Raw genomic sequence first — 27,289 nt, forward strand, 5'->3', positions numbered from 1 at the left:
TGGATCTGTCCGAGGAGTCGGAGGAGAATTGGGAAGAGGAGTGCGTACGAGCAACAAAACCACTCATCGACGCCCAACACGAGGAGAAAGTGGCGGAAGCCGTAGCCCTCCTGAAGTCCACCTGGCGCCCAGAAAACCGAGGAACCCGGAGGGTGACAACGGGAGAAATCGCAACAAGGATTGGGATCGGGCGAAGCGGCACCGTCAGCGTGACGACCACCGGAGCCACGGCCTCCCAAACGGGGGGGGAGTGTGACGACCCAGCTTCACAAATATATATATAATTCAACTTTCTCTTTAAAACTTAAAAAGAACATACTAAAACACTGGCCTTTTATTATTCAAACGCGCGCCCAAAGCCAACAGCACCCGGTCACATTTATTCGATAACATCGAAGTTATCGATTGCCGATAATCATCGCCCAATAAAACTGATCACCCAAAACGGGATTATCATCATCGTCCGATCTGGTCACACTAAGCAGCGCCTATATAAGCGGAGACACAGCCCCAGACCAGGCACTTGCGTTCCGACGACTCTCGAGGAAACAACCAACAGGAGGAATACCCGGGTAAGTGTTTTGGTAGTTAGTCTTGGTAGTGGTGGTGGATCCGTAAGAGTTCGGTTTGAAATTCGGCTCTACGACCTGGTGAGGATCACCGACGCCCGGTGTGGTTTAGGAATACGCACCCAAGCCCGGTCGAGATCGCTGAGCCCGGCACGGTTTTCGTAACTCCGGCCCATCTCAGTGAGTTACTCCAAGAAGTCACGTTTCCGGCTTCCGACCCGGAAACGATACGGAATAAAACGGCAGCTCGAAACTAACGATACCCGGCAGCACGAAACTAACGATGCCCTACATTCCCACATCCCACTAGAAAATCCAAGTAGTTCGTTCCTCTAAAACGACCCAGAACACTACGAACCCGACGTACTCGAACGACGAGACACGACGACACCAAGCAGTGCACAATCGGCCTTTCCGAAGCACCGACACTAAGCAGTGCACCCAGCCACAGCGCCCCGTCGACATCAAGCAGTGCATACTCGGCCCTCCCGAAGCGCCAACACCAAGCAGTGCACCCCGCTACCACACAACGTCGACGACAAGCAGTACAGTCGATCATCACACATCGGCAACGCCAAGCAGTTCTTCGCACCATTGCAGTGTCAGTAGCAAGCAGTGGAACATTCGGCCCTTCTGTAGCGCCGATCCCGCATACCAAGCAGTGCGATACTCAACGAGCTGCGATATACTCGGCCCTTTCGCAGCGCAGGGAGGTAAACCGATCAAAAGAGGAAATAAATTTCTGTCTCGAACCCTGGCCACGGCGAACTATACCGCCTCCCAAAACAGGGTCGTTACATGTTAATGTGTTTTGGGAAAACGGTGGCTTTTTCTGCATCGTTGTAAGCTTATATTGGGATGAGCTTTCTCCAGAGTGGGAAGTTTTTTTAAGCTGTTTTTTTTCTTGCATCAATATTTAAGAAAGCTTTCGTGCAGCAGCTACTAGTTTTTTCTCCAGTTGGAGACCTGATGGCAGCCCAGTGCTGTTGATCATTGGATCTAGGTTGACATGTGACTGATATACTTTTTGTATTCTAGCCAATTCGTTATATTCGTTGTTAAGAGCTGATGGTTTTTGGATAACTGAGGGTACTTAAAGGGGTGATAAGTATAGCCGAGTGGTCAGTTGGTAATTCAGATAGACTTTCGGCACGTATGAGACAACCGTGAATTCTTCTGTGTTGACTAAGTCATTTAAATCTGGCTGTTTATTCGGGTCAGTTAGTCAGTAAGTAGGTCTTCCTAGCGAGACAAAGTCAAGTATATTGCTTTGTTAAATAATCGCGCTGTATAGTTGTCTGCCTTTCGGTTTTAAAAGACGATATCCCTAGTGAGTGTGCTTCGCCTTATAGGAACCGATCTCCTAATGAATAAAAGAAGTGCATAAATTGATTTTTGTTAACAGCATCACGCGGAGCACAGTCATACCTCAGTTTGAGTTTGTGCTTATTGTTGAAGCCTGAAAGTAGGTTGTTTCGTAGATTGTGCTACATACGTTTTTACCAATATACCAGTACCACCGTGGGGTGATTCGTGGGATTGTTATTAGTGTAAAATTCGGAGTATTCTGAGATAACCATAATGTCTATTTCCATCTGGTAGAAAAACGTTTGACTTTCATAAGAAAGTTCTTAGAGAGGACATTATTTATTAAATGTTTCCATGCCTGCACACATTTTTTATCTCAGCGAGATGAATGGGAACATATAAAAAGTAAAAAAGAAAAAATAACTCCACTTAAAAAACTTTTTCTCCTCAACCAGTCAATTTTCTTAAAGTTTTGGTATGCAATTCTTATTCATTTAGAGATACCTTTCGATTGGTGTATTACGTCACGAACGGACCATCACAGCAGTTTTTCAATTCTGCGGCTATATAATAGTAGTCTCCTATGCACACGCTCTCGTCACTACATGTACTGTCGTCCATAGTGATATATATTCTTGATCAGGATCAATAGCCGAGTCGAACTAGTCATGTCCGTCTGTCTGTCCGTCGTTCTGTCCGTCTGTCTATCCGTCTGTCTGTCCGTTTGTCTGTCCGTCTGTCTGTCCGTCTGTCTGTCCGTCTAACTGTCCGTCTGTCTGTCCGTCTGTCTGTCCGCCTGTCAAGAGATTTGGGACTTGGCATGCAGATTATAAAAGTTCCTAGGCAGCGCAAAACGGAGCCACACCCAATCTAACGCCCACAAATCGTGGAACACTAAACACATCCGGCACTGTGTTTTGGTCACATCCATCGGTAGACGCAAGAATGATCAAAATCGAGCTTTTTTTTAAGTTAAGGGTTATAAAGTCCTCTGCTCTGTTTGAAGTTTGTTGGCTGAGTTATCTAATAGTCGGGAATTTCGACTATAGCGTTCTCTCTTGGTTTTATTCTGGAATAGCAAACGTTCTTTAAAGGGGATTTATAGCAAGCACAAAATAAATTTACCGGCGCAATGTCGTGAATGTTCCGTCGACAAGATAAAGTGATACAACTATTTTCGATTTTCGAGCGTGTGTTTTTTAAAAATTAATTAATGTTGTCAGAACTTCATATTTAAAAAATGTATTTAAACTTTGTTGAGTTCTATCATCTATTTTCGGAAACCTATCATGATAACATGTATGGGGAAGTTGAAGAGTGAGCTATTTCTAGTGAAATAAGCTATCGATGGCCGTTAAAAAGGTGAACCGGTTAAACAGAACTGGAAAAAAATGGCATGAAAACAGATAAAAAACGTTATTTACACCTAAAAAAAAAAAAATATAATACAACATATTTTGAGTTTTATTTTTGGATGGAGTCTGCACCCGAAAATCAAGGTTTGATTTCTAGAGAACTTTATCGGTTCAAATTTGTAAAACAGTGTAGTTGAGTTCACCAGCAGCGGGAAGCGGCTTGGCCTAATTAATCTCTACTTTGTCGGTATTGTTCAGCAGTACGAACTTCTTTTTCGAATAGAGGGTTTTTGGTTTTGACCAATTTAGAAACGATTTTTTTTTTAGTTGCGGGCTAAGCTTTTTTTTTACATTATGACGGTTTGGTGCATTTTGTGATAACGGTACCAATATGCGTTCAGGCCGACATTTGAAGGTTGGCTACAGTGTGAAACCGACGCTGTTGCTGAGCTTGTTGTAGTTGTTTTTGTGAAGGCGGAACTCACCGTTTAAACAGTGCGGTTAACAATGATCCAGATGACGTGCTTATGCTTACGTGTTTATTGCTTTGGCAATTTCTTTCCGACTAATTGGCGACTGAGAATGCCAAGGGATGTTCCGCAATATGATGGCGCGGGGGTCACCGATTTGTAGTATTCTTCGGTGCTTTTTGCAGAGTAGAAAAAAACGTTTCGTCGATCGGTTTGGAGTCTACGCTCGGCTTCTGAGATTCTGGGTTCGGCGAACAAAATTTAATGCACTTTTCGATCTATTTGTCGGATATGACGGGGCGCATAGATGTCGTCTGTTTTTTTTTTGTATGTTGGCACACACAGTTGATTTTTTGCAATAAAATTAGACGCTTTTTTTAAAGAAGGGTATAAATTAAAAACAAAGAAGTTTTAACATTTTTTTAAATTTTTTACCGATTGTTTTTATGGGAGCTAAATAATATAATCTTCCGATTTTAATTTAATTAAAACCATATTTTTTAAGTAAAAAACTAATTCTATATCTTAAGGTGTACGGTTGTCAAAAAGGTCTACGGTATTTTTATTGACTTTTCAATTATTAATAAAATTGGTTACAATCATGCGATTTAAGCCATAGCCATGCAAACTTCATAATGACCCTCTTATAGGAGCTCGCTTTCCTATTGGCAAAAAACTCGTAGAAAACTCGCTTCGACCACGACCGTTTGCGCTTCACGTTGTTGTAAGTGACCCACTTTTCATAGCCAGTCACCATCCGCTTCAGAAACGGGGCGATTTGGTTGCAGTTCAAAAGCTTATTTGTGAATCCAAGCTTCTTCAAATGGTTTTGTCGCAATTTTCGACGACGGACCTTCGGGAGCGTGGCGCATCTTCGACAACCATCGTTGTGCAGTGGAAATTAAAACTGTATCGGTAGTAGTACTGTTAAATATTTCGTTTTTTCTCGTTATTTTGCTCCATATTTGCAACACTATAGCTCACGAACGACTGAACCAAACAACATACAAAAGACTATGTATAACTACGCGCTTGCAACGACACCTATCAAAGTACCGTAACTTTTTTGACACCCTTATATGTTATAAAATGAATTGAAAACAGCGAAGTAATAATTTTCTTTCGTATTTATTTCCACTTGTGTTAATATGATATAGTGGTCCCATTTGGCTCGTTCCATCTTGTATACTACTTCCGATAGAATGAAGAGTTTTGGAAAAAGTTTCATTTAGATAGCTTTAAAACTGAGAGACTAGTTTGCGTAAAAACGTTAGTCACTCCGGACAGACATGGCTAGAAGCCCAGTGATGCTGATCAAGAATTTATATACATTTATTAAAATACCCTCTGCAAAAGTATAAAAAAAAAGAAAAAAGAACCAGAGTAAAAAAAATGTATATACATACTTTTAAATCGCAAGTCTTGTTCAACAGAAGATTGCTTGGCTTTAAGTCCCGATGCAAGACGTTCGCCGAGTGTATGTACTTCAGTCCGCGCAATATCTGGTACAAGAAGTAACAGATGTGATCATTACTCAGCCTCTGAAAAATAAAGTTGTTAAAATTATTTACCTACATTTCAATAAATCTAACTAACCAAAACAAGAATGTTAAAAAATAATTTATGTTATTTCTTGCTTTTTCTTTTTTCAACGTAAGATACCAAATCTACGGAAACCCTTTCAGTGAGCTTTCGATATTCGGACAAAATGGCAACGTTGTAAAGTACGCGATAGTTACGAAGAGTTGATGCCCGGATCACTTCTCTTTCTCTCTTCATTCTCTTTTTTTGCAGCACCACGCTGCAGAGATTCGTTACAATATATATATATATATATATATATATATATATATGCTGACTTAAAAATCTTTCAACTGGTGAATCAACGAATGAAAATCAAAAGCCCAGTTTAAAATAAGTTAAAACGCTCCATATTGGTATTTTTGTCTTCTGTAAAATAGTAGCTTCTAATTATATATATATATATATATATAATTTTATATATATAAATATATATATTTAACTTATTTTAAACTGGGCTTTTGATTTTCATTCGTTGATTCACCAGCTGAAAGATTTTTAAGTCAGCATACTCCCTTGATCAAAAAATTCCCGACTTTTATTAATAAAATCAAAAATACAAAGTTATTCATCAAAATCAATATTGTCCCCTTCAAAGTATCGACTGCTACGCACTTATGCCAGCGCTTGATCCAATCCTCAAAACACTTTTTAAAGTCAGCTCGCGTTATGGCCATCAGAGCCATCTTCGATTTTTCCATGATCTCATCTCGGCCGCTGTAACGCGTTCCGCGGAGCGGTTTTTTAAGTCGACTGAACAGGTAAAAGTCGCTGGGAGCCAAATCCGGTGAATTCGGTGGTTGTTGGATGGAATTGGTGCTCTTTTTAGCCAAATGGTCACGGATAATTAAGGCATTATGAGTCGGCGCGATATCGTGGTGTAAAATCCATGAGTTGTTTTGCCACAATTCTGGCCGTTTTTGAACAGCTTCACGCAAACAACGCATAACGCCCAAATAATATTCCTTGTTGTTAGTTTGACCTTGTGGAAGGAATTCATGATGCACAACACCTTTGTAGTCCATAAAAACTGTGAGCATTGGCTTTGAACGTAGAGGGGGATGGCCGAGTCCTCTGGAGGGTCCTGGAAGGTGCACAGGTCCTGTAGTTGAATGACGAGTCGTAGGTGTTTCGGTGTTTGGTAGGGGTGTGGGCGCAACCACTTTTATTCACTATGAAAATCGAACTAACTATTCTAACTTATTCTAATGCTATTAAGAGCGCAGTGGAGACTTCATGGAGACTTCGTGGTGGGGAAAAGGGAAGCTGGGTGAGAGCGGAGAGCAGATGGGGAGAGTGGAAAGCCGGGAATACCGGGTGCTCCTTCGTGGCCTGAACATTCCGCCCCCTTGCAATCGCTAGCGTTGCAAAAGAAGATGGCTTCTAAGGTTGGTGGCAGGCGCCGGATATGATCCACCCAAAAACCGTCTTCTGGGCGACCGGCAGTCCTTCGTCGACCATCAGGAACCCCGACTGGATCACCTTGGGGTACACGTCAGCCCCAAGAATGACAGAAATTGTGGCGGGAAGATAGAACCGCTCATCCGCGAGCTGTATGCCCTTAAATTTGGTACGGACTGGCGTCGTTGAGTGTCCGAGTCGGTGTGCGAATGCCCACCTTGGGCTCGACTTTGAACACCACCTCCATCTTGGTCGTCCCGCATTTGGACTGTATCGTCGCGTTGCACACCTTGTCGTCACCAACACTGGTCATTGGCAACCGAAATGCGGCGGCCCGAGAAGCGTCGATGCAGCTCACTGGTGTGCAAGGGTCGATTAAAGCTGCGGTCTCGAAAGTCTTGCTTCCGGTCTTCACCATCACCGAAGCAGTCGGAAGGACGTTGACGCTGTGACGTTGTAGCAGCGATGAGTGGTCGTGGGCAAGACAGTTCGAGCAATACCTCGAGTACGTCTGCCGTCCAGGGGTTCTTCGGTGCGTGTTCGGGGAGCCATTTTTCTGATCTAGATCATGGATGAATGAAGGTGAATAAAGGGAAATCATATTAGGAATTGTGGATAACAACTTAGGACTAAAAAAAATGTGGGCCAATTTATTGTGGAAGTTTTGAAGGCTCCACAGGCAGAAGTACGACTTTGGTTATTGGACGTTTGACAACCCCGCGTGCCGTGCGGATGTCCACTACACGGACATTGCCATCGGCTCCTGGGAAGACAGAGTCAATTCTGCCGAGCCGCCACTCGTTGGAAGGCAAATTCTTGTCCTTTATGACAACCATGTCGCCGACGTGAAGATTCTTCGCGGGGGCCTGCCACTTATTGCGCTTGTGAAGTTCTTTAAGGTATTCTTCCTTCCATCGCATACGAAACTGCTGATGGAGAGCCTATAGATGTTGCCAGCGGTTGATCATAGACCTGGTGTCCCCTTTGACTTCTGGTTCCACGGTAGACAGGAGAGGTCCTCCAACAAGAAAATGACCTGGTGCCAGGGCCAAGAGTTCGGTAGGCAAGCTTCAATTTTTGCCAGAAGCGTCGAAAGCTCTTCGAAAGTATATTTTCGAGTGGCTGTGGACCTATAGAACAGTGTTTTAAAGCTTTTAACACCAGCTTCCCATAGGCCTCCCATGTGAGGGGCTCCCGGAGGTATAAATTGCCAGGTGAACTGCTGATGACCATAGGCATCTGGCACATACTCTTTTACAGCCTGAAGGAAGTCGCGAGAAAGCAAGGTGGCAGCGCCAACGAAGGTTTTTCCGTTGTCAGACTGGACTTGTCGAGGACACCCTCTCCGGGAAACGAAGCGAGCGAAAGCGGCGAGAAACTTCTCGGTCGTGAGATCAGAGGTAGGCTCTAAGTTGATGGCCTTGGTGGAAAAACAAACGAACACTAACACATATCCTTTTGTTATGAGACACGCTCTTCCGGTATAATTTTTAATTTCGAATGGGCCGGCGAAGTCCATTCCCGTGTACGTAATTGGTCGGGAGAACGACGCACGGTTTTTCGGCAAAGTGCCCATCAACTGTGTTTGTAGCCTTTTCTTGTGGATCACGCATACCTTGCAGGAGTTTGCTATTGCCTTTACCAAGTTATTTAGTTTTGGTATCCAGTATCTTGACCGAATGAGGCGTACCATCAACTGGTTGCCGCCATGGAGGGTTATGCGATGAGTGAACTGGACAAGTAGGCGAGAAAGTGGGCAGCTATATGGAAGGATAACTGGATGCCGTTCATCATATTGAAGGCTGTCGGAGGCCGTCACGCGACCGCACGCTCTTATCAGACCATGTGGATCTATGATCATGCTCAGGATAGAACTTGAAGAAGGCACAGAGCGCTTTTCACTTAAGCAGTGATAATCATGGGAGAAGTTTCTGCGCTGAGTATTCAGAATAAGTAGTCGTTCGGCGCCGGAAATTTCCGCAGCCAGCAGGTGCTTATCAGAGGGTGTTGCTTGTTTTTTGCATCGCTGGATGAAACGATTGACATAAGCGAGAACCCGCAGTGCTTTGTCGAACTTGGAAAAACAGTCAAGGAAATCTTCAGACGGAATAGTTGCGACGTGGGACTTAAGGGGACGTTTCTCTAGCTCGGTCGCTGGGGAATTGTCGCCCTGACTTGGCCATTGGCTGCGTGGCTTTTGCAACCATGCGGGACCATCAAACCAAAGAGGATTGTCGACCAATTCCTGAAGTGCTACCCCTCTACTGGCCAGGTCTGCGGGATTGTGTTCGGATTGAACAGGCGACCACTTCTCGGCCTTTGTAGACTGGGTTATCTTGGTCACCCTATTGGCAACAAAAGTAGTCCACTGGCAAGCTGGCTTGTTTAACCATGCGAGCACAATGGTGGAGTCTGTCCAGCAGAAGAGTTCGGATATGAGTATTGGCATACTCGGAAGAACACTTGCTGCCATTTCAGCAAGTAACAAGGCCCCGCAAAGCTCTAATCTGGGAAGCGATACCGTTTTTACTGGCGCAACTCGCGTCTTTGCAGTGAGAAGGTGCACCATATTCGTATGCCCCACTTCCACTCGTACATAGACCGCAGTCACAAAAACCGTGATGCTCGACTCTGAATTCTGGTCGGAAGGAGACCCACCTTGGAATGCGGATTCGATTTAAGGCAGAATAGCTTTGTAGAAAGCTCTGCCATCTCAGACACAAATCACTTGGAAGTTCGTCGTCCCACCCCAGGTCCTGCAGCCAAATCTCCTGCATGAAGATTTTCGCACGCACTACGAAGTGCGCGAGCCACCCTGCAGGGTCAAAAAATTTGGCAATTTTTGACAGAACCTGGCGTTTTGTAAGGGACGATTCATCGGATAATTCGGGCGGAACAAAGAAATATTCTTCAGATGTGGCTTTCCAACGGACACCGAGCGTTTTTGCCGTGCTTTCGGCATCGATCTCCAGAAAATCGGAGCGCAGGAGATGGTCACTCGGAATGTGAGCCAAAATATCCTTAGGATTGGACGTCCATTTTCCCAATGGAAACCCAGCGGAGTTGAGGGCACTTTGTAGCTCTTGAATCGAGAGCCGAGCGTCTTCTTTAGAGTCGGCGCCAGCTAGGACATCATCTACATACATAAAATGACGAATGACATCACTCGCTTTAGGATGGCTGTTGCCAGTTGTTAAAGCACGCGAATGGCCAGGTACGGAGCGCAATTGACTCCAAAGGTGACCGTTTTCAACTCGAACTCTCGGATGTCCCCATCAGGATTACGGAACAATATCCGCTGGAAAGACGTGTGCTTCGGATCTACCCAGATCTGCCCATACATCTTTTCAATATCGGCGCTAAACACGTATTGAAAATACCGCCACTTTAGGATTTGAATGGTAAGGTCGGACTGTAAGACTGGGCCAGCATGAAGGATATCATTTAAACTGGCCCCATTCGCAGAAGGGCTGGATGCGTTGAATACTACGCGCAGCTTTGTAGTAGTGCTCTCAGGCTTAAGTACGGCATGATGTGGAAGGTAGTAGCTGGCGAAATAACGATAACGCAAAAGACCTGGAGTACCCTAACCCTGACCCTGGATGTTCCGGGTCGCGAAAAGGTAGGGTTACGACGTATCTGCCGTTCGCATCTCTCGTGGTCGTTCGGAGAAAATTCTCTTCGCAGATGGAATCGGAATCCTTTACCAACTTTATTGGTAGATCCTCCACCTTCCAGAATTGGGTGAGGATTTTATCTAAGCCATTGTCGTACGCTTGGGAAATTTGCGTAGAGAAGGTGGCAATCTGACTCTGGGTGGAAGCGGATACTGGCCCAGTGAGCACCCACCCGAAAATTGTTTCTTGTCCAAGGAGGTAGCCACAGACGTTTGTTTTTGCCCCATTTAGGAGAACCGAAGGCAGAATGTCGGCTCCTATCAGAACATCTATCTGTGCGCTCTTGTAAAACTTCGGATCCGCCAATGGTAAATCGGGAAGATTTCGAAGAAAGTCTTGCGGAATTGGGTAGGAAGGCAGATTTCCTGCCAGTTGAGGAAGGACATAGGCTGACGTCTCTAACTGCAGAGCGGGCCTACTTGGAGGTCTGATTGTAAAATGACAGAGCTTCTTGGACTGAGCGGACACTGTCTGATTTGAGCCTGAGACTTCGGCTTGGACGACCTGGAAGGGTAATTTGAAAAGATTGAACAAAATCTCTGTCACAAATGTTGCTTCGGATCCTGAGTCGATAAGGGTACGAGCCTGGAAATTCGAACCCAGGTGGCAAATATTTATGATGGCTGTCCCCAGCAGAACCGATCTTGCACCTGACGCAAAACAGACTTGCACTCCCGACTGGTCATCGGAAGCGGCTGAGCCTTCTGTCGAAGTTGCTGGTCGTGACATGGGAACATCAGGCCGACTTGGAGGGCTGGCAAAAGGGTTGCTTCGGTGCAGCTGCGTATGGTGGCGACTGCGGCAGGTGAAGCAGCTGTGGGTGCTTGTGCAGTCCCGAAGCTGGTGCCCTCGGGCAAAGCAGTTCAAGCACAATTGCTTGTTTCGGATATAGGCGGCCCGCTCGTCTACTGTCATTTGGAGGAAACGTGGACAAGTGCGTATAGGGTGGCTTTCCCTTGAGCACAGATCGCAACGTCTCGGTTTCGGAACTATCTTAGTCTCATAAGAATTTATTCTGCTTAAAGACCCGCTAGCGTTCGTTGCTTTGGACTGCGAATGACTTGACCCAGAAGGTCGCATGTCATCTATGGCCTTGAGGGTTCGATGGCGCTCAGTGAGAAAGGTGTTCAGGTCAACCCATTTTGGAATTGCGGCTTTATCGTGCAAGGACTGCTCCCATAAGGAAAGTGTAAGCTTGGGGAGCTTTGACGAACACATATAGACAAGAATGCAGTCCCAATCTGTAATCAGGATTCCGGACAGTTCCAAGGCGGTCAGGCAGCCTTGAATCGTAGTTTGCAGTTCCTTTAGAGCTGCCCCAGATTCTTGCGAAATCGACTGGAGGTTGAAGAGGATTTTAAGCTGGCTATTTACTAGCAATCGCTTGTTGTCGAACCGCTCAGTTAGGTTATCCCAAGCTGAGCGAAAGCCATCGTTGGTGAGAGGGGAATTTGCGATTATGGCATGCGCGTCACCGCTCGTTTTAGCGTTTAAGTGGAACAGCTTTTCCACAGGCGTGAGCCTTGGATTATTTATATATATCGCTGTAAAAAGGTCCCGGAAAGTGGGCCAGCGTAGGTAATCGCCTGAGAAAACCTCTGTGTCGCACGGAGGCAGCCGACAGCCAGAGGAGATATAGTTCTGGGCAGGGGCTTGAGCTTGAGCTGGCGGAGCTATGCCCTGTTGGATTATATCTGTGAGCTGAGCGGCGTATCTCTCATACACTGTATAACAGTAGTTATACTTTGACTTGAGAATGGGCAATGTGGAAGCTGCATCCTCGCCTGCTGCCGTAATGCACTCTGAGCATTACGAACTCTTTCTCCACCTTGTTCCATAACACTCGGACTTGCTCCCGACGGATTTGGAGCATGGAAACGCTTGGAGTTTCGTTCCCAGGAGTGTTGGTTCTGCTTTCGAGATCGCTTAGACGATCTGAGACCGCAATGAACTTATTTAAAGCTAACTCGTAAGCAGTTGAAGCCATTTTTTGTATGGATCGAGTCACCCTTGAACTGGAAGTAGCGGGTTTGGCGTTTGGACTTAATGAACTTGGAGTTTTTGGCGTAGCCGGCTTCACCACGATGCTTGGTGGGCTCTTGGAGCTTTTGGTTGCCAGCGGCGAGAGCGTGGACTTGGTTTTGCTCAAGGGGGAAGCAGATACCTTTTTCTTATCGTCACCACCGGGCATACTAAGACCAAAAAACGCTCGCGAATAGCTGTGGATCTCGCCACACTATGTTTGTGTCAGTTTGGATGAAAAAATGCGGAATTGTAGGTGTGTGGAACGATTGGAATGGATCACGCTACTTGAAAAGGTTTTTTTTAAGTTTTTTTTTTGACTCGGACTTTTCGGAATGTTGGAATTGGAATTTGATTTTTTTAATTAACCAGACGAGAAAAAAAAACAAATATGCGGAATTGTAGGTGTGTGTAACGATTGGAATAGGACACGCTACTTGAAAACATAATTGTAGGTATGTGGAACGAGTTGGAAAAAATAGTATTGCGAAGTTTTTATGGATTAGGGCTTTTCCAGAATGTTGGAATTGGAAATTTTCAATTAACCAGACGAGAAAAAAACAAATATGCGGAATTGTAGGTGTGTGGAACGATTGGAATGGGGCACGCTACTTGAAAAAATTGTATTTTTTAGTTTTTATGGACTCTGACTTTTCCGGAATGTTGGAATTGGAATTTTTCAATTACCCAGACGAAAAAAAAAACAAATATTGATTTTGTGCATAAGCCTCCTGTTTCTTTTTGCACCTCCGCCCATGAATATAGTATCTCGGAGTTTTTTTATGGACTCGGGCTTTTTCGGAATGTTGGAATTGGAATTTTTCAATTACCCAGACGAGAAAAAAACAAATATTGATTTTGTGCATAAGCCACCTGTTTCTTTCTGCACCTCCGCCCAAAAATAGCTGAAATCAAATGTTCATATATGTATTTTGGTCAAATAACCATATGTAAGAGGCTGCACTGTAAATGTGTATTTTTGCTCAGAGAAAAATATGTAAGTATGAAGCTTCTGTAAGTATGTGTGCTCGCTCAGAGAAAAAATATGTAAGTCTGAAGCCTCTGCAAATATGTATTTTCGCTCAGAGAATAAAATGTAAGTAGATCAGAGAGTAATATGTAAGTAAAAAATGCGATTGGACAATTTTGTATTTTATTTGCAGCGCCGACGGGAAAAATGTAAATGTATGGTTGCATGTAAGTTTTTACCTGGAGAGGTGAAACATAGTTAATATTTCTTGCCGGCGGGTATGTGTATTGTTTGTAATTGTGATTTTTTTTGGTTTGGAGATAAGTGGACTGTAGAATGTATGTAAATGTGAATGTAAAATGCAACTTTGTGAGCGGAAGCTCTACACAGTGAAAAAGAATAAAAACGAAAGGGGGCCAATATTGCCGGAACACTTTAATTGAAAATTGTTATATTTTTTCACTGTGGCACGCGCAAAAAATTAACACTTTTTTTTAATTTAGGAGTTTGTAAAATTATTCGTAGGAATTTTTTGGAAAATTGCAGGTTGATGTATGAATGATGCACGGCCAACTGGACTTAGAATTTTTGTACATTAATATGCACAAAGGGGGGAACGATTAAGATGGCCGCACACAAATTGCAAGTGGAAAAGTGAAAATTTGAAGTTATTGATTGCCGTAATGTCGGATTGAAATCGGAATTTGATTTGCCATGAATATCATCCAAAAAGTAAGACGAAATTGTATATTCGAAACACTTACTGGAGACCGGCCATTAATAATTTATTTCGTACTTATCTTGCTGTTGTATGTTGAAGAGGATCGAGCCACCGAAGCGGGGTCCAGAAGAAAAATATCCGGCTGAAGAATCAAAAATGAACGTAGAGGGGGATGGCCGAGTCCTATGGAGGGTCCTGGAAGGTGTACAGGTCCTGTAGTTGAATGACGAGTCGTAGGTGTTTCGGTGTTTGAAAATCGAACTAACTATTCTAACTTATTCTAATGCTATTGAGAGCGCAGTGGAGACTTCATGGAGACTTCGTGGTGGGGAAAAGGGAAGCTGGGTGAGAGCGGAGAGCAGATGGGGAGAGCGGAAAGCCGGGTATACCGGGTGCTCCTTCGTGGCCTGAAGAGCCTTCTTTTTTGACTAAAAACGACGTGGTTTCTTGCCACTCGCGAACTGTTGTTAGTTTCAAAGCATTGACACCGAAACAGTTCTCCAACATTTCCGAAGTAGTCAGAACTCTAATTTCTTTTTTAAACACAAAATTTAATGCAAATTCGTTGCTCTTGTTTTCTATCCACTTTTTAAAATAAAAAAAATCGAAGACACGCTCATAGGTTAATTTAAACACAACGTAACTTTGACAATTTTCAATCGATGACGCTGAAAATTGGTGGGTATTTAAACAACAGTTCTACCAATCTGGGACATTTATTGAAATCGTTTGACTGGGAGCGCCACACGGTGGCAAAGTCGGGAACTTTTTGATCAAGAGAGTATGTCATCATGTACTCGAGCAGTCGAGCAAAACGGTCTTGTTTTTAATCGCTCTGCCAAAATCTGAAAAAAGGCCAGTCAAAATGAAAAAAAAATATTGACAAATAATTATAGGCACTCATAGGCACCTAATTTAAAAAAATTAAAACTAAAATTGACCAAGATGTCAACGTGGAAAAATCAATTGGATGTGCCAAGCCGCACCCGTGAGCCCCGTCATTCCCGACAAAACGATCGAAAAGTTTACCAAATTGGGTTCGCCGAGCCCAGAAGTCTCAGAAGCCGAACGTAGGCTCCTAACCGATCGAAGAAACGCATATTTCTCTTTCTGCTCTCCGAAAAGCACCGAAGAGTACGATATCTCCCGCACCCCTTAGCTTGCAGAACACCCCTTGGCACTCTCAGTCGCCAATTACTCCGCAAGAAATCCCCAAAACAATGTAAGTAAGTATAAACACGTCAGCTGGGTCATCATCAACCAGAACTGTTACAACGGTGAGTTTCGCCCTCACAACAACAACTACAACAACAAGCTCGGCGGCATCTACCAACTATCCAGAAAAAAAGCAGTTCACCCCATTTATAATTTGCAATACCTTCTGCATCGTAGAATTTCTGTTGAGGAGCCACATAAGCGGAAAAGCCCGGTTCAATGCAAAAACTGTCAAGAATTCAGTCACACGAAAACCTAATGCACCCTGGAGACCTACATGCAACAGCATCCTGCAATTCCAATAAGGACGATACAATAGTGAGGAAATGCGGTTACTGCGGTGGTAACTATACTGCCAACTATATAGGATGCCCGGTGAGCAAGACCTCAAAAGTACGTTTGCAATTACAGAATAAAAATAATCGCCCCTTGATTTCTAACACTATCCCAACGGTCTCATCTGCCAATATTCTTCAGGGCACCCAGTCACGCAAACGCAAAAACACCAGTATATTCGACCAAATCATCCGGAGTGTCAATCGCTAACGCTCTTCGGTATCCAGCTATGGTTCCAATCACAGCAGCAGGGCCAGTACCAGAAACAAAAAGGCATTTCAACAGATCAAAGAACAAACACTTCAAAAACGCCCATTGGCTTAGAACTATTGAGTCCATCTATACAACAGACAACAATGTCGAAGCTAATGAAGAATCAAAATCACCTCATCCAAATACTTACCAACTAACATAATAATTTTAATTTTTTAATTTTTAATTGACATTATGTTAATCAATCATCAACAGCACTAAGGACATATATGTCACAGTTAAAAAACTGGAAACACTGCTTGTATCTTCTGCAACTAAAGCCACACCAAAAAGATCAATATCAGGTACCAGAATTAACACCAACAGTTATAGTGAGAAATTAGTCAGTGAAAAGTGTCTTCTCAGCCGAGACTGGCAATCTAGCAGGTCACCATCTGCACACGAAAAACTAGTAGCTGCAAAACGCAAGCTTTCTAGAATATTCAGGCAAGAAGAAAAGGAGGCCCAAGAAACTTATATTCAAATTTTATCACCTACGAACAATTCCCGCTCTGGAAGCAATAAAATACTTAAATCTTTAAAAGTACCGCTATTATTAAATGATGAAAAAGAGAAAGAAGCAATATTCAATGACGGTCCAATTCAAGGAGATCATACAGGTATAGCTAGAGGATAATAAAAAAATATTATTATTATTGGAAAAACATGTCACGCGAAATTTTTAAATTATACAAGAAAGTATCCCAAACGCCAAAAGTCAAAGACGACTAAACATATCAAGACTCCACTGACTATCATTGAATCTCCACAAACAGCTTTTGACAGTGTATTTGTGGATACGATCGGCCCACTACCTAAGTCTAAACAAGGAAATCAATTTGCAGTTACCTTAATCTGTGATTTAACGAAATACATCGTAGCAATACCAATAAAAACAACAAACAATAAACAAGAGCAAAAGCTATATTTGAAGATTGTATTCTAAAGTTCGGACCAACGAAGACGTTTATTGCGGACATGGGAACAGAATATAAAAATTCAATAATTGAATATTTATTTTTTTTATTTATTGTTATTCTTATCCTAGCGCTACAAGACAAGTCTTTTAATTTAATGCATTACTCAGTCTACTCAGCTACATTCACAAAGGGGAAAAAAATTGATAGTTCCTATTATTATCCTAAATAAGTGTGAACAATTGACTATATTTGCTTACTGTCATTCTTAGCAGTATTAAAAATATTATTATTTTTGTTTTTATTTATTTATTATTATTGTTTTTTTTTTGTTTAATAGTTTAGTTTAGTGTTCTTGCAGCTTTTTTAAGATTTCGTTCGTAAAACGTGTGCTTTGGTTACCAAAGTTACCAAAGTTTGGTACACTTTAATTCCATAGACGAATAGCCGATACGAAGAACTTACGTTCAGAAACTAGGGTCTTGATTCAAGGACAAATAATATTGTTTGTTCGTCGGGAAGGAGCTAGATAAATTTTTTCAATCAAATAAACTGGCTATGAAGTACAATTATTTTTGTAAGGAAATTAGAGTTTGGTTAACCATCTATTTCTTAAGGTCTATACTAAAAAATCTGTGTAGCATTGTTGGAAATGTGGCCTGAGCGTTTTCGCGTGCGTTTAGCGTGCTATTGAGTTAAAAACTACTTGAAATTTATTCATGCTGCATTCTGGCGGTATCACAACTACAACGGGAACACCGTCACTAAGTTAGGCCATGTTTTCAGGCAAACATCACTGGACTATTTATAATCATTTGACAGTTCGCTATTACAAATTATATCTTCGACATATTTTGTTTGGATAAATCTTGACATTTTTTTAGAACATACTACAGCATGTCTTCTGACATAAGAATAGGATTTCATAAAATGCATTGCAGTCGAAGAAAAGTTAAAAATGGGTCTTAATTTGGTGCATAAAATTGTATAATTTACCTTTTCAAAAGCTTTTGAAAAGTCGAGTAATGCCAGAAAGGTTACTCTGCCTCCTTCTGCATATCTTTGACGATGACAAGTATGGCAGTTTTAGAGTTTCTGTTCTTCCTAAAACTCTTGAACTTAGTAGTTTGTTTTTGCTTAGAAATTTGGAAATTTGATTTGCCATCAGCCGCTCAAAGACTTTTGACAAATAAGGTAAAGGTGAAATTGGCCTCTATTGGAGTTATTTTAGCAATTTTCCATGCGCTTGGAAATACTGATGTTGTGAAGGCAGTGTTAAACATATAAGTTAATGTATCAAGAAGTCGTGGAAGAATTATTTTTAAAAATTTAGGGATTAGGGATTAGATTAATTTTTAGAATACTGATAAATTAAATACATATATCACAGTTTGGAATTGAATTCAAATACATGGTACTATTATTTTCACGTACGTAGTTATGCACAAATTGTAAATTCATTTTCTCAACATCTAAGTCTTGATTTCCTAGCGATGGTAGTTTTTATGTAAGAATTTAAATATTAAAAACAAAACTTCAACTGCACACCATCACCAAACTGTTGGAATAGTGGAACGAAGCCACAGAACCTTTAACGATTTCATACTTTCATACATCTCAGTTGACAAAAATAATTTAGATGTATGGCTACAATACTTAGTTTATTGCTTTAACACAACCCCATCTATGGCACATAATTATTGTCTATGAAAAGAACGCCCAAATCAAGACTCGTCTTCCTTTGTTGAGTTATAATTTCAAACTGTTTTTATTTCATAAAGTTTCTTAGCAAGTAGCATTGGTGGGATTCTTATTCTATTCTTATCTTTGAACTACGCAGAGAGCGCATCTGTTTGCTCTGAGTGGGAGAGCTATATTTTGACCCCCGCATAAGTCCTTTGTGCAGGGTGGGAAACATTTTAAGTGATAATATTTGGAGGATCAAGTGGCCTGCACTTACAAATTACCAGTGCTAACAAATGTTCCCTTGTATGGTTTTGGTAACAGATCGTAAATGATGGCTCTGGGAAGATTGACAAAGTGACATGCACAGAGCTCATAAAATCTTATAATCGGGATTATTATCTTATTTATAATATCCCACGGAGTGCCTTTATTATCCCTAACTTGGGAAAACATTCTTAAGTGAGATAAGGGAGATCTGAACTAACCTGATATCACTTATAGTCAAAGACAGTCTATGACCGCTCACAATGGTCATTTTACATGTTATGTGTATATATTAGATTTTGTTTGACTCAAGTGGCTGCTGTGTTCAGCTCATATACTTAAATTTATACGTGTTCATGTTTGAACATTCTACCAAGGGTCAGCAAGATTAGGAGTGCAGTTTTTAAAATTAGCATATAAAATAAAAAATTTAATAATATATAAACATTTCTTTCATTTAAAAATTACGCTTTAATACTTAAGCATTTTGTGAACGGCCTCCAAAAGTTATGGCTTGCAACCGCCTGTATACGCTAAATTTACATACTGAATATTTAATTAAATTACAACGATTAACATACATATAACAAATATACAAATTTCTGGTAGAGAACGACTTCTGGATTACGTGTATACCACTTAAAATTTTAGCTTTGGGACAGTTTTTTTTAAAGATTGTCATACTGAGTAATTGGGTTGGATAAGTAATTTGTCTGCAAGAGCTTGACAAACACAAACTTTTTAAAAATGTTGGGCTGTAAAACGTCTGCTACACTCTTAAAAACTCGAAAAAACTCCATATAAATACTAATTTAATGTTGGTATTCGCCATAATCGGACAAGCTAATCATGCCAGAAATACATTGGAAATTCGATTTCTTGTGGATTTTTAAAGTAAGGCGTTTTATTTTTTGTCGGCCGTTAAGCACAAAATTTGAACAACATCTGTAAACTTTAAAGAGTGTTGTCGGTAAAATAAAAGAAGCTTATCCCGAGACAAATAAGGCTACACAAATATATATTTTGTATATTCGTTAAGTTCAATTACGATTTAGCAAAAGCACTTAAAAGTGTGGAGACAATATCATAAAACAAACAGAATTTAAGGACAATGTATAAAAGTTAATTTTTTTCATACTGTAACGTACACACCTAGAAGGTGTACGATACAATTATTGGTAGTATGTGAGGTTATAGGTGTAAGCGACTTGTAATGGATAATAAATATTAAGTTGAAAACGAATATTAAGCTATAGTTAAGATGCAAACCCCAGTGGCAACGCTAGCCGATACTTAGTAAGTTAATAAAAAATACTAGAAAGTAAGGAATATACCAGAAACCCCGAACGCGAGAAAAAGGGAGCGTGGGGAAGGGTGTCATACACCGATGGAGTGGGCGATCTCTTGTGTCGGAATGGTAAGACGGGACGGACGTGTCTCCCGCAGTAATTTTGCGTGTAATCCGAAGTAACGCCTCGACCGCGCGACGGCACGCGGAAAGTGAATAAGTGGGCTGATCAGTGTTTTGAGGTTAGTGTACATAATATTCCTCTCCGTTAAGTTAAGACGGTATGTGATTTTTTTTCGTAGTCGATCAGTAGCGTCTCTCCTCGTCGTGCATGCGCCCTGTACGCGGACACCCGGGCCGTCTGGTCTAGTATCCTAGCTTCCCTCCCCGTAGTATTTGTGACCTGTACGCGGACACCCGTCCCGTCTGGTCTAGTATCCTAGCTTCCCTCCCCGTAGTGCATGCAATCTGTACGCGGAAACCCGGCCCGTCTGGTCTAGTACCCTAGCTTCCCTCCGCGTAGTATTTGTGACCTGTACGCGGACATCCGGCCCGTCTGGTCTAGTATCCTAGCTTCCCTCCGCGTAGTATTTGTGACCTGTACGCGGACACCCGGCCCGTCTGGTCTAGTATCCTAGCTTCCCTCCCCGTAGAATTTGTGACATATACGCGGACACACGGCCCGTCTGGTCTAGTATCCTAGCTTCCCTCCTCGTAGTATTTTTGACCTGTACGTGGACACCCGTCCCGTCTGGTCCAGTATCTTAGCTTCGTAGCGCATGCGACCGGTACGCGGACACCCGGACCGTCTGGTCTCGTATCCTAGCTTCCCCCCTCGTAGTGCATGTGACTTGCGCGCGGACACCATTCCCGACTGGCCAAGCATACCGCCATCCTTTTCCCTTCAAACCCTCCACTCCCGACAAATTCTACCCGGCTTGGCCTCGCCCGAAGGTCCAGCCCGGTGGATTTTTGGCCTCCGATACGTGGAAAACGATTTGTGCGCCTGGAATACCGAAGCGATCAGTGACGTCACCCACCGGTCCCATTCTCGCGAAATAGTGTCCCGGCTTGGCCTCGCCCAAAGGTCCAGCTCGGTGGATTGTTGGCCTCCGACACGCGGAAAACGACGTACGCACCCCAATCGTGGAAGTGACCAGTGAGATACCCCGCGTTCCCACCCTCGTGAAATCGTTCGCCTGGCCTGGCATCGCCCCAAGGTCCAGCCCGTTGGATTTTTAACTCTGGAGTAAGATACGACGCGATCAACTCCGAGATCACTCTCTCTCCCGGCGTCCATGAGAACCTTCGGCGTGACTCGACGACTCATTCACTCATTGAATGAAACTCTCTAGTCCGGTGTTTCGGTGATTTCTTGTAAAGGACTCCTGGATCTGACTGAGATCTGTACCCCGGCCAGAGAGCATCCTTACAATTCAAATTTTCTTTAGATAGGGCCTTTAGGAAAATCAGTAAAAAATCACATAAAAACCACAACTCAGTGTTAAATTAAACAATTTTAAATTAATTTAAGTCGAATGTACCGTGTAACGACCCTGTTTCGGGAGGCGGTATAGCCCGCCGTGGCCAGGGTTCGAGGCAGAAATTTATTTCCTCTTTAGATCGGTTTACCTCCCTTTCCCCAAGGAATAACACAAATCGAACGCTACCGAGTATGGTTATATTTTAATAGAATGGTTGGTTACTACGTTTGACTACGTTTCTAATTATAATTATATCGGCGCCATTGAAGGGCCGAGTGTGATACTGCTTGCTGATTGATGTCAGCGCTGCTGAAGGGCCGAGTGTGGTACTGCTTGCTGAGTTGACGTCGGCGCTGCTGAAGGGCCGAGTGCAGGACTGTTTGTTGAGTGATAAAGACGCTGTGGAAAGACGCAGTGCACCGATTGTGCACTGGTTCCACACACACTTCCACCGTTCAGGAGCTCGAGATTTTCGTAGTTGTCACGCTGATGTTGCCATTTCGTAGTCGGAAATGCTTTGGTTGATCCGTTCGGAGGGTATCTCCTTTAACTTCTTAGACTTCTCCGTTCTCTACTACGGGTTTTAGTTCGTTTACGTATGCTCTGTGTGTCTTTTCTGTCACCGTATGTTTGATCGTTGCTATAACTTTGAATGGGTCCTCGTATTTCGGTGCTAACTTGGCTGCAAACCCAATAGCCTTTGATAATGGGTGTTGTCGTTCCCATACTAGATCTCCTACTTGGTTCTCCTGTCTCTTTTCTGTAGGTTGTACGATCTGGCTTGATCTTGTGCTGCTTTTCCCATGTTCCGATGTGCCAACTTGCTTATTTATATCATGCGTTGCAACCGTGCTTCGATCGTTTGCCATTCGGGATCCGGGTGTGGTTTCGTTATACAGGCTTCCAGGTAGTCGTATTTCCCGTCCGTATAGCAGATACGCCGGGCTGTATCCTGTTGACTCTGACCTGCTGCTATTGATAGCTATTGATGTCTCGGGTAGCCTGTCCTTCCACCGCATGTGTTCGGTTCCGGAGAATTGAGCTATCGTAGTCTTTATTGTCCTATTTGCCCTCTCGGTCGGGTTCTCTTTCGGGGTGTATGTCAACTGGTGGACGATTCCCCATTTCTGTAGCTGCGCTTTAAACTTATTGCTCGTAAACTGTAACCCGTTGTCCGAGATGAGTTTCTTCGGTGCTCATTATCGTGTGAGGATCTGTTCCCGTAATACTTTGATTACGATTTCTGTAGTTGCTTTTCTGACGGCTGCTAGCTCCACCCATTTGCAGATCTTGTCAAACATAACTAGAAGCATATTATTGCCGTGGCTAGACCTCGGTAGTGGACCAACGAAGTCTATGCAGAGGGTTTTCCAGGGTGCTTTTGCTATATCTGTCAGCATTTTCCCTGCCGCCTGCTGCTTTGAGGTCTTGTAGCGTTGGCATGTTTCACAGCGCCGTACGTACTGTTGTCTGTATCTGTGCATCCCTTGCCAGTAGTATGATGCCATAACCCGGTGCTTCGCTTTTATAACCCCTAGGTGGCCTGCTGTTGCTTCGCTATGGTTCTTTTCCACGCATAGCTTCCACGGTAGATGTCTATACAGTTTAACTTCTATTATCTATTGCAAGAAGTTTCTGTTTTATCCACTCGTCTTCCTCGACTTCGGCTCCGTGTACTTCTTCCTCGAGCATTCGGGATAATGCCTCTGCACCGATTTTAAACTTGCCTTTGCGATAGCGTACCTCGAATGAGTATGGCTGCATTGCCAATACCCTCAATACTCTCGATCGAGTTAAGCCATTTAAGCGCTTGGTGGTCAGTGATGACGACGAAGTGGTATCCCTCCAGGTACATCCTCATTTTCTGGATGCCCCAGTATATTGCCAGGTACTCTTTTTCGGTGGACGAGTAGTTTTTTTCTGTTTTTGTAAGTTTCCGACTGGCGTATGAAGTAACGTGTTCGTCGTTCTCATACTCTTGGGCCAGTACTGCTCCTAGTCCGTAGTTACTGGCGTCCGTTTGAAGTACAAAGGTTCTTCCAAAGTCAGGACAAGTCAGGACCGGTGCTTCCGTTAGGGCTTTCTTTAAGTTTTTGGTCGCGTCTTCTGTCTCCTCGGTCCATTTGAACTTTGTCCCCTTCTTAACCAGGTTGTATAGCGGTTGCGCTAGTTCAGTGAAGTTAGGGACGAATCTTCTGTACCAGGAGGCCACCCCTAGGAAGCTGTGTACCTGCTTTGTCGTCTGTGGACTTGGCATGTTGAGAATCGCGGCTATCTTTTCTGGATCGGTGTGTATACCTCTTGCGCTGACTACGTTCCCTAGATATTTCAGTTCTTCCTTAAAGAAGTGGCATTTCTCTGTGTTGCTCTTCAGATTTGCCTTGCGGAGTCGTCTCATAACTTCTTGTAGTTTCTCCAGGTGTTCCTGTTTCGTGCGTCCGATGACCACTATGTCATCCAGGTATGCGAACGCCAGTGGTTCCATCTCCGGTCCGATGACTGAGTCTTAAGCTCTTTGGAAAGTCGCTGGTGCTGTGTGTAATCCGAAAGGCATTACTTTCCACTGAGACAGTCCACATCCTGGTACAGTAAAGGCAGTGTACTGTTTACTATCTTTGTCCATCTGTATCTGCCAGTAGCCTTTTTTCAGATCTAATGTGCTTATATGTTTTGCCTCGCGGAGTTGGTTGAGAATGTGATCTATTCGGTGTACTGGGTACGCGTCTCGCTCAGAGTGCTCGTTCAGTTGCCTATAGTCTATGCAAAGTCTCCATTCCTTGTTTTTCTTACCACTGGCAAACTGTAGGCGGAGTGCGAGGGTTCTATAAGGTTCTGTGCTATGAGTTCGTCGACTTGTTTGTTTATTATTGATTGCATTGCTGGGTTTCGAGGGTAGTACCTCTGTTTAATTGGGCAATCGTGCTTCATGAAGATTTTGTGGCTTGCAATGTGACTTACTCCTTTGATTTGGCTCATTTTGAAGGCCTCTTGGATCTGTGACTCTGTTAAATTGCCTGTTTCTAGTGATCCTATGCCGTGTCTCTTGTGTTTCTTACTCCTGCGTTGGTTCCTCTTGTCCTTTTAATTTTCGCTGTGATGCCTCCGCATTCTAATGTGCCGTTGCACTGCTTTAAAAAATCTATTCCCAAGAGTAGGTCTCCGATCACCTCGTCGAGGACTAGTAGTGTTGTTGTTTTTGTTTGTATCTCGAGCTGTATTGGTACTTCTAGTGCCTCTGTGACTGTTCTGTTTGTTGCGTCTGCAAGTCTTATGGCTTCGGTTACTTGCTTTCTTTTCCCATGTCTGGCTTTTCTGTTGGCTAAAGAAGATGAAACTCCGTGTGGCTCTTGTGTCAATTGCACCGCGAATTCCCGTGCTGCCTATGTTGACTTGTGCTAGTAGGCGTCGACCGTTGAACTTTATTGACGTTGCGGATGTAGTGTGTGCCCTGGGTGCCCGCTCTGATTTCATGGGCATCTTCCGTTTCCCGTCGCTTCAATTCAGCAATGAATTGTTCGTATTCCATCCTGTCCGCATACCCAGCAAAACAGTCTTGCTTGGTTATTGCATCCACGTGCTATGTGTCCCATTGCTTTGCACCTCGAGCATTGTCCATGTCCCAAGATCTTGTGACGCCTCCGTTAAGTACTGGTGGTGGTTCTTCGGGTTCTCCACTGGTTCCTTGGTGGTCTCCAGTAAATTCCTGGTGGTTGGTGTCCCCAGTGAGCTTCCGATGTTTGTTGTGTTGTCTGCTGTGCTGAATGCTCATGTGATTGTAGTGCCTCGAATTCCTCGGCTAGTCGGAGGTATTTCGCTGGGGTTTGGCAATTCGCTATAGTTTGAACTCCACGCGACTGTTTCGGTACACCCACTCCAGCTTTTTTTCTTCTGTGAGCGTGGTGAATCGCATGATTTTCCGGAGATCTTGCGCATATTCCTTCACCGGCTCGTTCTCGCCCTGGTGTCTTTGTGTGATGCTTTCCATAGCTTTCTCCTCATGATCCGCTGGCCTGTAATACTCTAGGAATTCTTTTCGAAGGCATTTAGCATCAAGTTTGGTTAGGTGTGCCACCAATCTAAGACACAGCCTCTAAGAAGCCTCTATACTGTATGCCTCTTCCAATTCCTCTGTTCTACTTATGAACTCTTCCGGGTTTCCAGTTCCGTCGTATTGTGCACTGCTTGACGTCGTCGTGTCTCGTCGTTCGAGAACGTCGGGTTCGTAGTGCTCTGGCTGGTTTAGAGGAACGATCTAGTTGGGTTTTCTAGTGGGATGTGGGGGTGAAGGGCACCGTTAGTTTCAAGCTGCCGGGCATCGTTAGTTTCGACCTGCCGTGTATTCTATATCGTTTCCGGATCGGAAGCCGGAATTACGCAAACCGTGCCGGGCTCAGTGATCACGACCTGGCCTGGGAGCGTATTCCAAAACCGCACCGGGCGTCGGAGATCCTCTCCAGGTCGTAGAGCCGACTTAAATTCGAACCCTTACGGCTCCACCACCTCTACCAAGACTTTCTACCAGAACACTTATCCGGATATTCCTCCTTGGTGATGCTTCCTCGAAGCTCGTCGAAACGATAGTCACTGGTCTGGCGCTGTGTCTCCGCTTATATAGGCGCCCGTTAGTGTGTCCAGATCGGACGATAATCCCGCTTTGGGTAATTGGGTTATTGAGCGATGATTATCGGCGATCGATAACTTCGTCGAATAAGTGTGCTGTTGGCTTTGGGCGCGCGTTTGAATAATGTCGTTGTACTTAGTTTTAAGAGTTGTTGTGACGGTGAGCCGTCACAACCGTTAGATATAGTGGTTATTATATAAAATGTTGTACGTTTTATTTATTTTGAAAAACCGGTTGGCTTTGTTTTTGCCTATTAAAGGAGCTATTGGATTCTCGAACGATAGAAGAAAAATGGCTGCTATTATTTTTTTCTAAGCCTAATAAAAAGAAGCTAACTGATTAAAAATTAATAACGATTTTATATATACCTCGCTTTTTGGTCGATTAACATATACTTACACAACTAAAGTCTGTTAAGCTTTATTAATAGCTTCTTTTTATATCCGACGGCTGCCAACACAGCCTACATATAACAGCCCTTTGAGCGCTAAGCCTACTAAGATGTTGTTCAAATTTTGTGCTTAACGGCCGAAAAGACGCCTAACCTTGAAAATCCACAAGAAATCGAATTTCCAATGAATTTCTGGCATGATTAGCTTGTCCGATTAAGTCGGATACCAACAATAAGTTAGATTTTATACAGTATTTTCAATGGATTTTTAACGAGTTTTTAAGGGTGTAGCAGACGTTTTACAGCCGTTTAACAGTCCAAAATTTTCAAAAAGTTTGTGTGTTGTCGAGCTCTAGCAGACAAATGACTTATCCAATCCAATTACTCAGTATGACAATGTTAAAGATTGATCTATTGGTATTAAAATTTTAAAAAACTCACCAAGATCTGTTGGCCACAACTCGAGATATTAAATAAAGCTTGGACAGACCCCGGCCAAAAACTTAAAAAAAAATATTTAAAAAAAAAAACTGTCCCAAAGAAAACAATTTTAGTGGAATACACGTATTCCAGAAGTCGTACTCTACCATATTTGCATATTTGGTTTGGGGATATTTTTGTAAACTAGTGTAATTAAAGAAGTATGACCAGATATGTGATGCACACTTAATTCCTTCGGTTCCATATGCGTTTCTTTTAAATGTGCTACCGTTTTTTACAATTTTTCAATTTCTGCACTATGGTTAATTAAGTGGCTTTCA

The 27,289-nt window shown here is 43.1% G+C and overlaps 1 protein-coding gene and 1 pseudogene across 4 annotated transcripts in view; both read right to left on the reverse strand.

Moving 5' to 3' along the window:
- The window catches only part of LOC128263906 (mitogen-activated protein kinase ERK-A), a 250,603-nt gene that overhangs the window by 114,495 nt on the left and 108,819 nt on the right, over window positions 1–27,289 (reverse strand). For 3 of the 4 annotated variants that reach the window (XM_052999186.1, XM_052999185.1, XM_052999184.1), the window contains one exon: window positions 5,109–5,243. The exons of the other annotated variant lie outside the window; for it this stretch is intronic. In XM_052999186.1, coding sequence (XP_052855146.1) covers window positions 5,109–5,243 — 135 coding nt within the window. The remainder of the gene's footprint in view (window positions 1–5,108; window positions 5,244–27,289) is intronic. 4 annotated transcript variants of the gene reach the window in all.
- On the reverse strand, window positions 5,746–14,124 carry LOC128263902 (uncharacterized; annotated as a pseudogene).

Source organism: Drosophila gunungcola, unplaced genomic scaffold (assembly GCF_025200985.1).
Source record: "Drosophila gunungcola strain Sukarami unplaced genomic scaffold, Dgunungcola_SK_2 000026F, whole genome shotgun sequence".
Taxonomy (NCBI): domain Eukaryota; kingdom Metazoa; phylum Arthropoda; class Insecta; order Diptera; family Drosophilidae; genus Drosophila; species Drosophila gunungcola.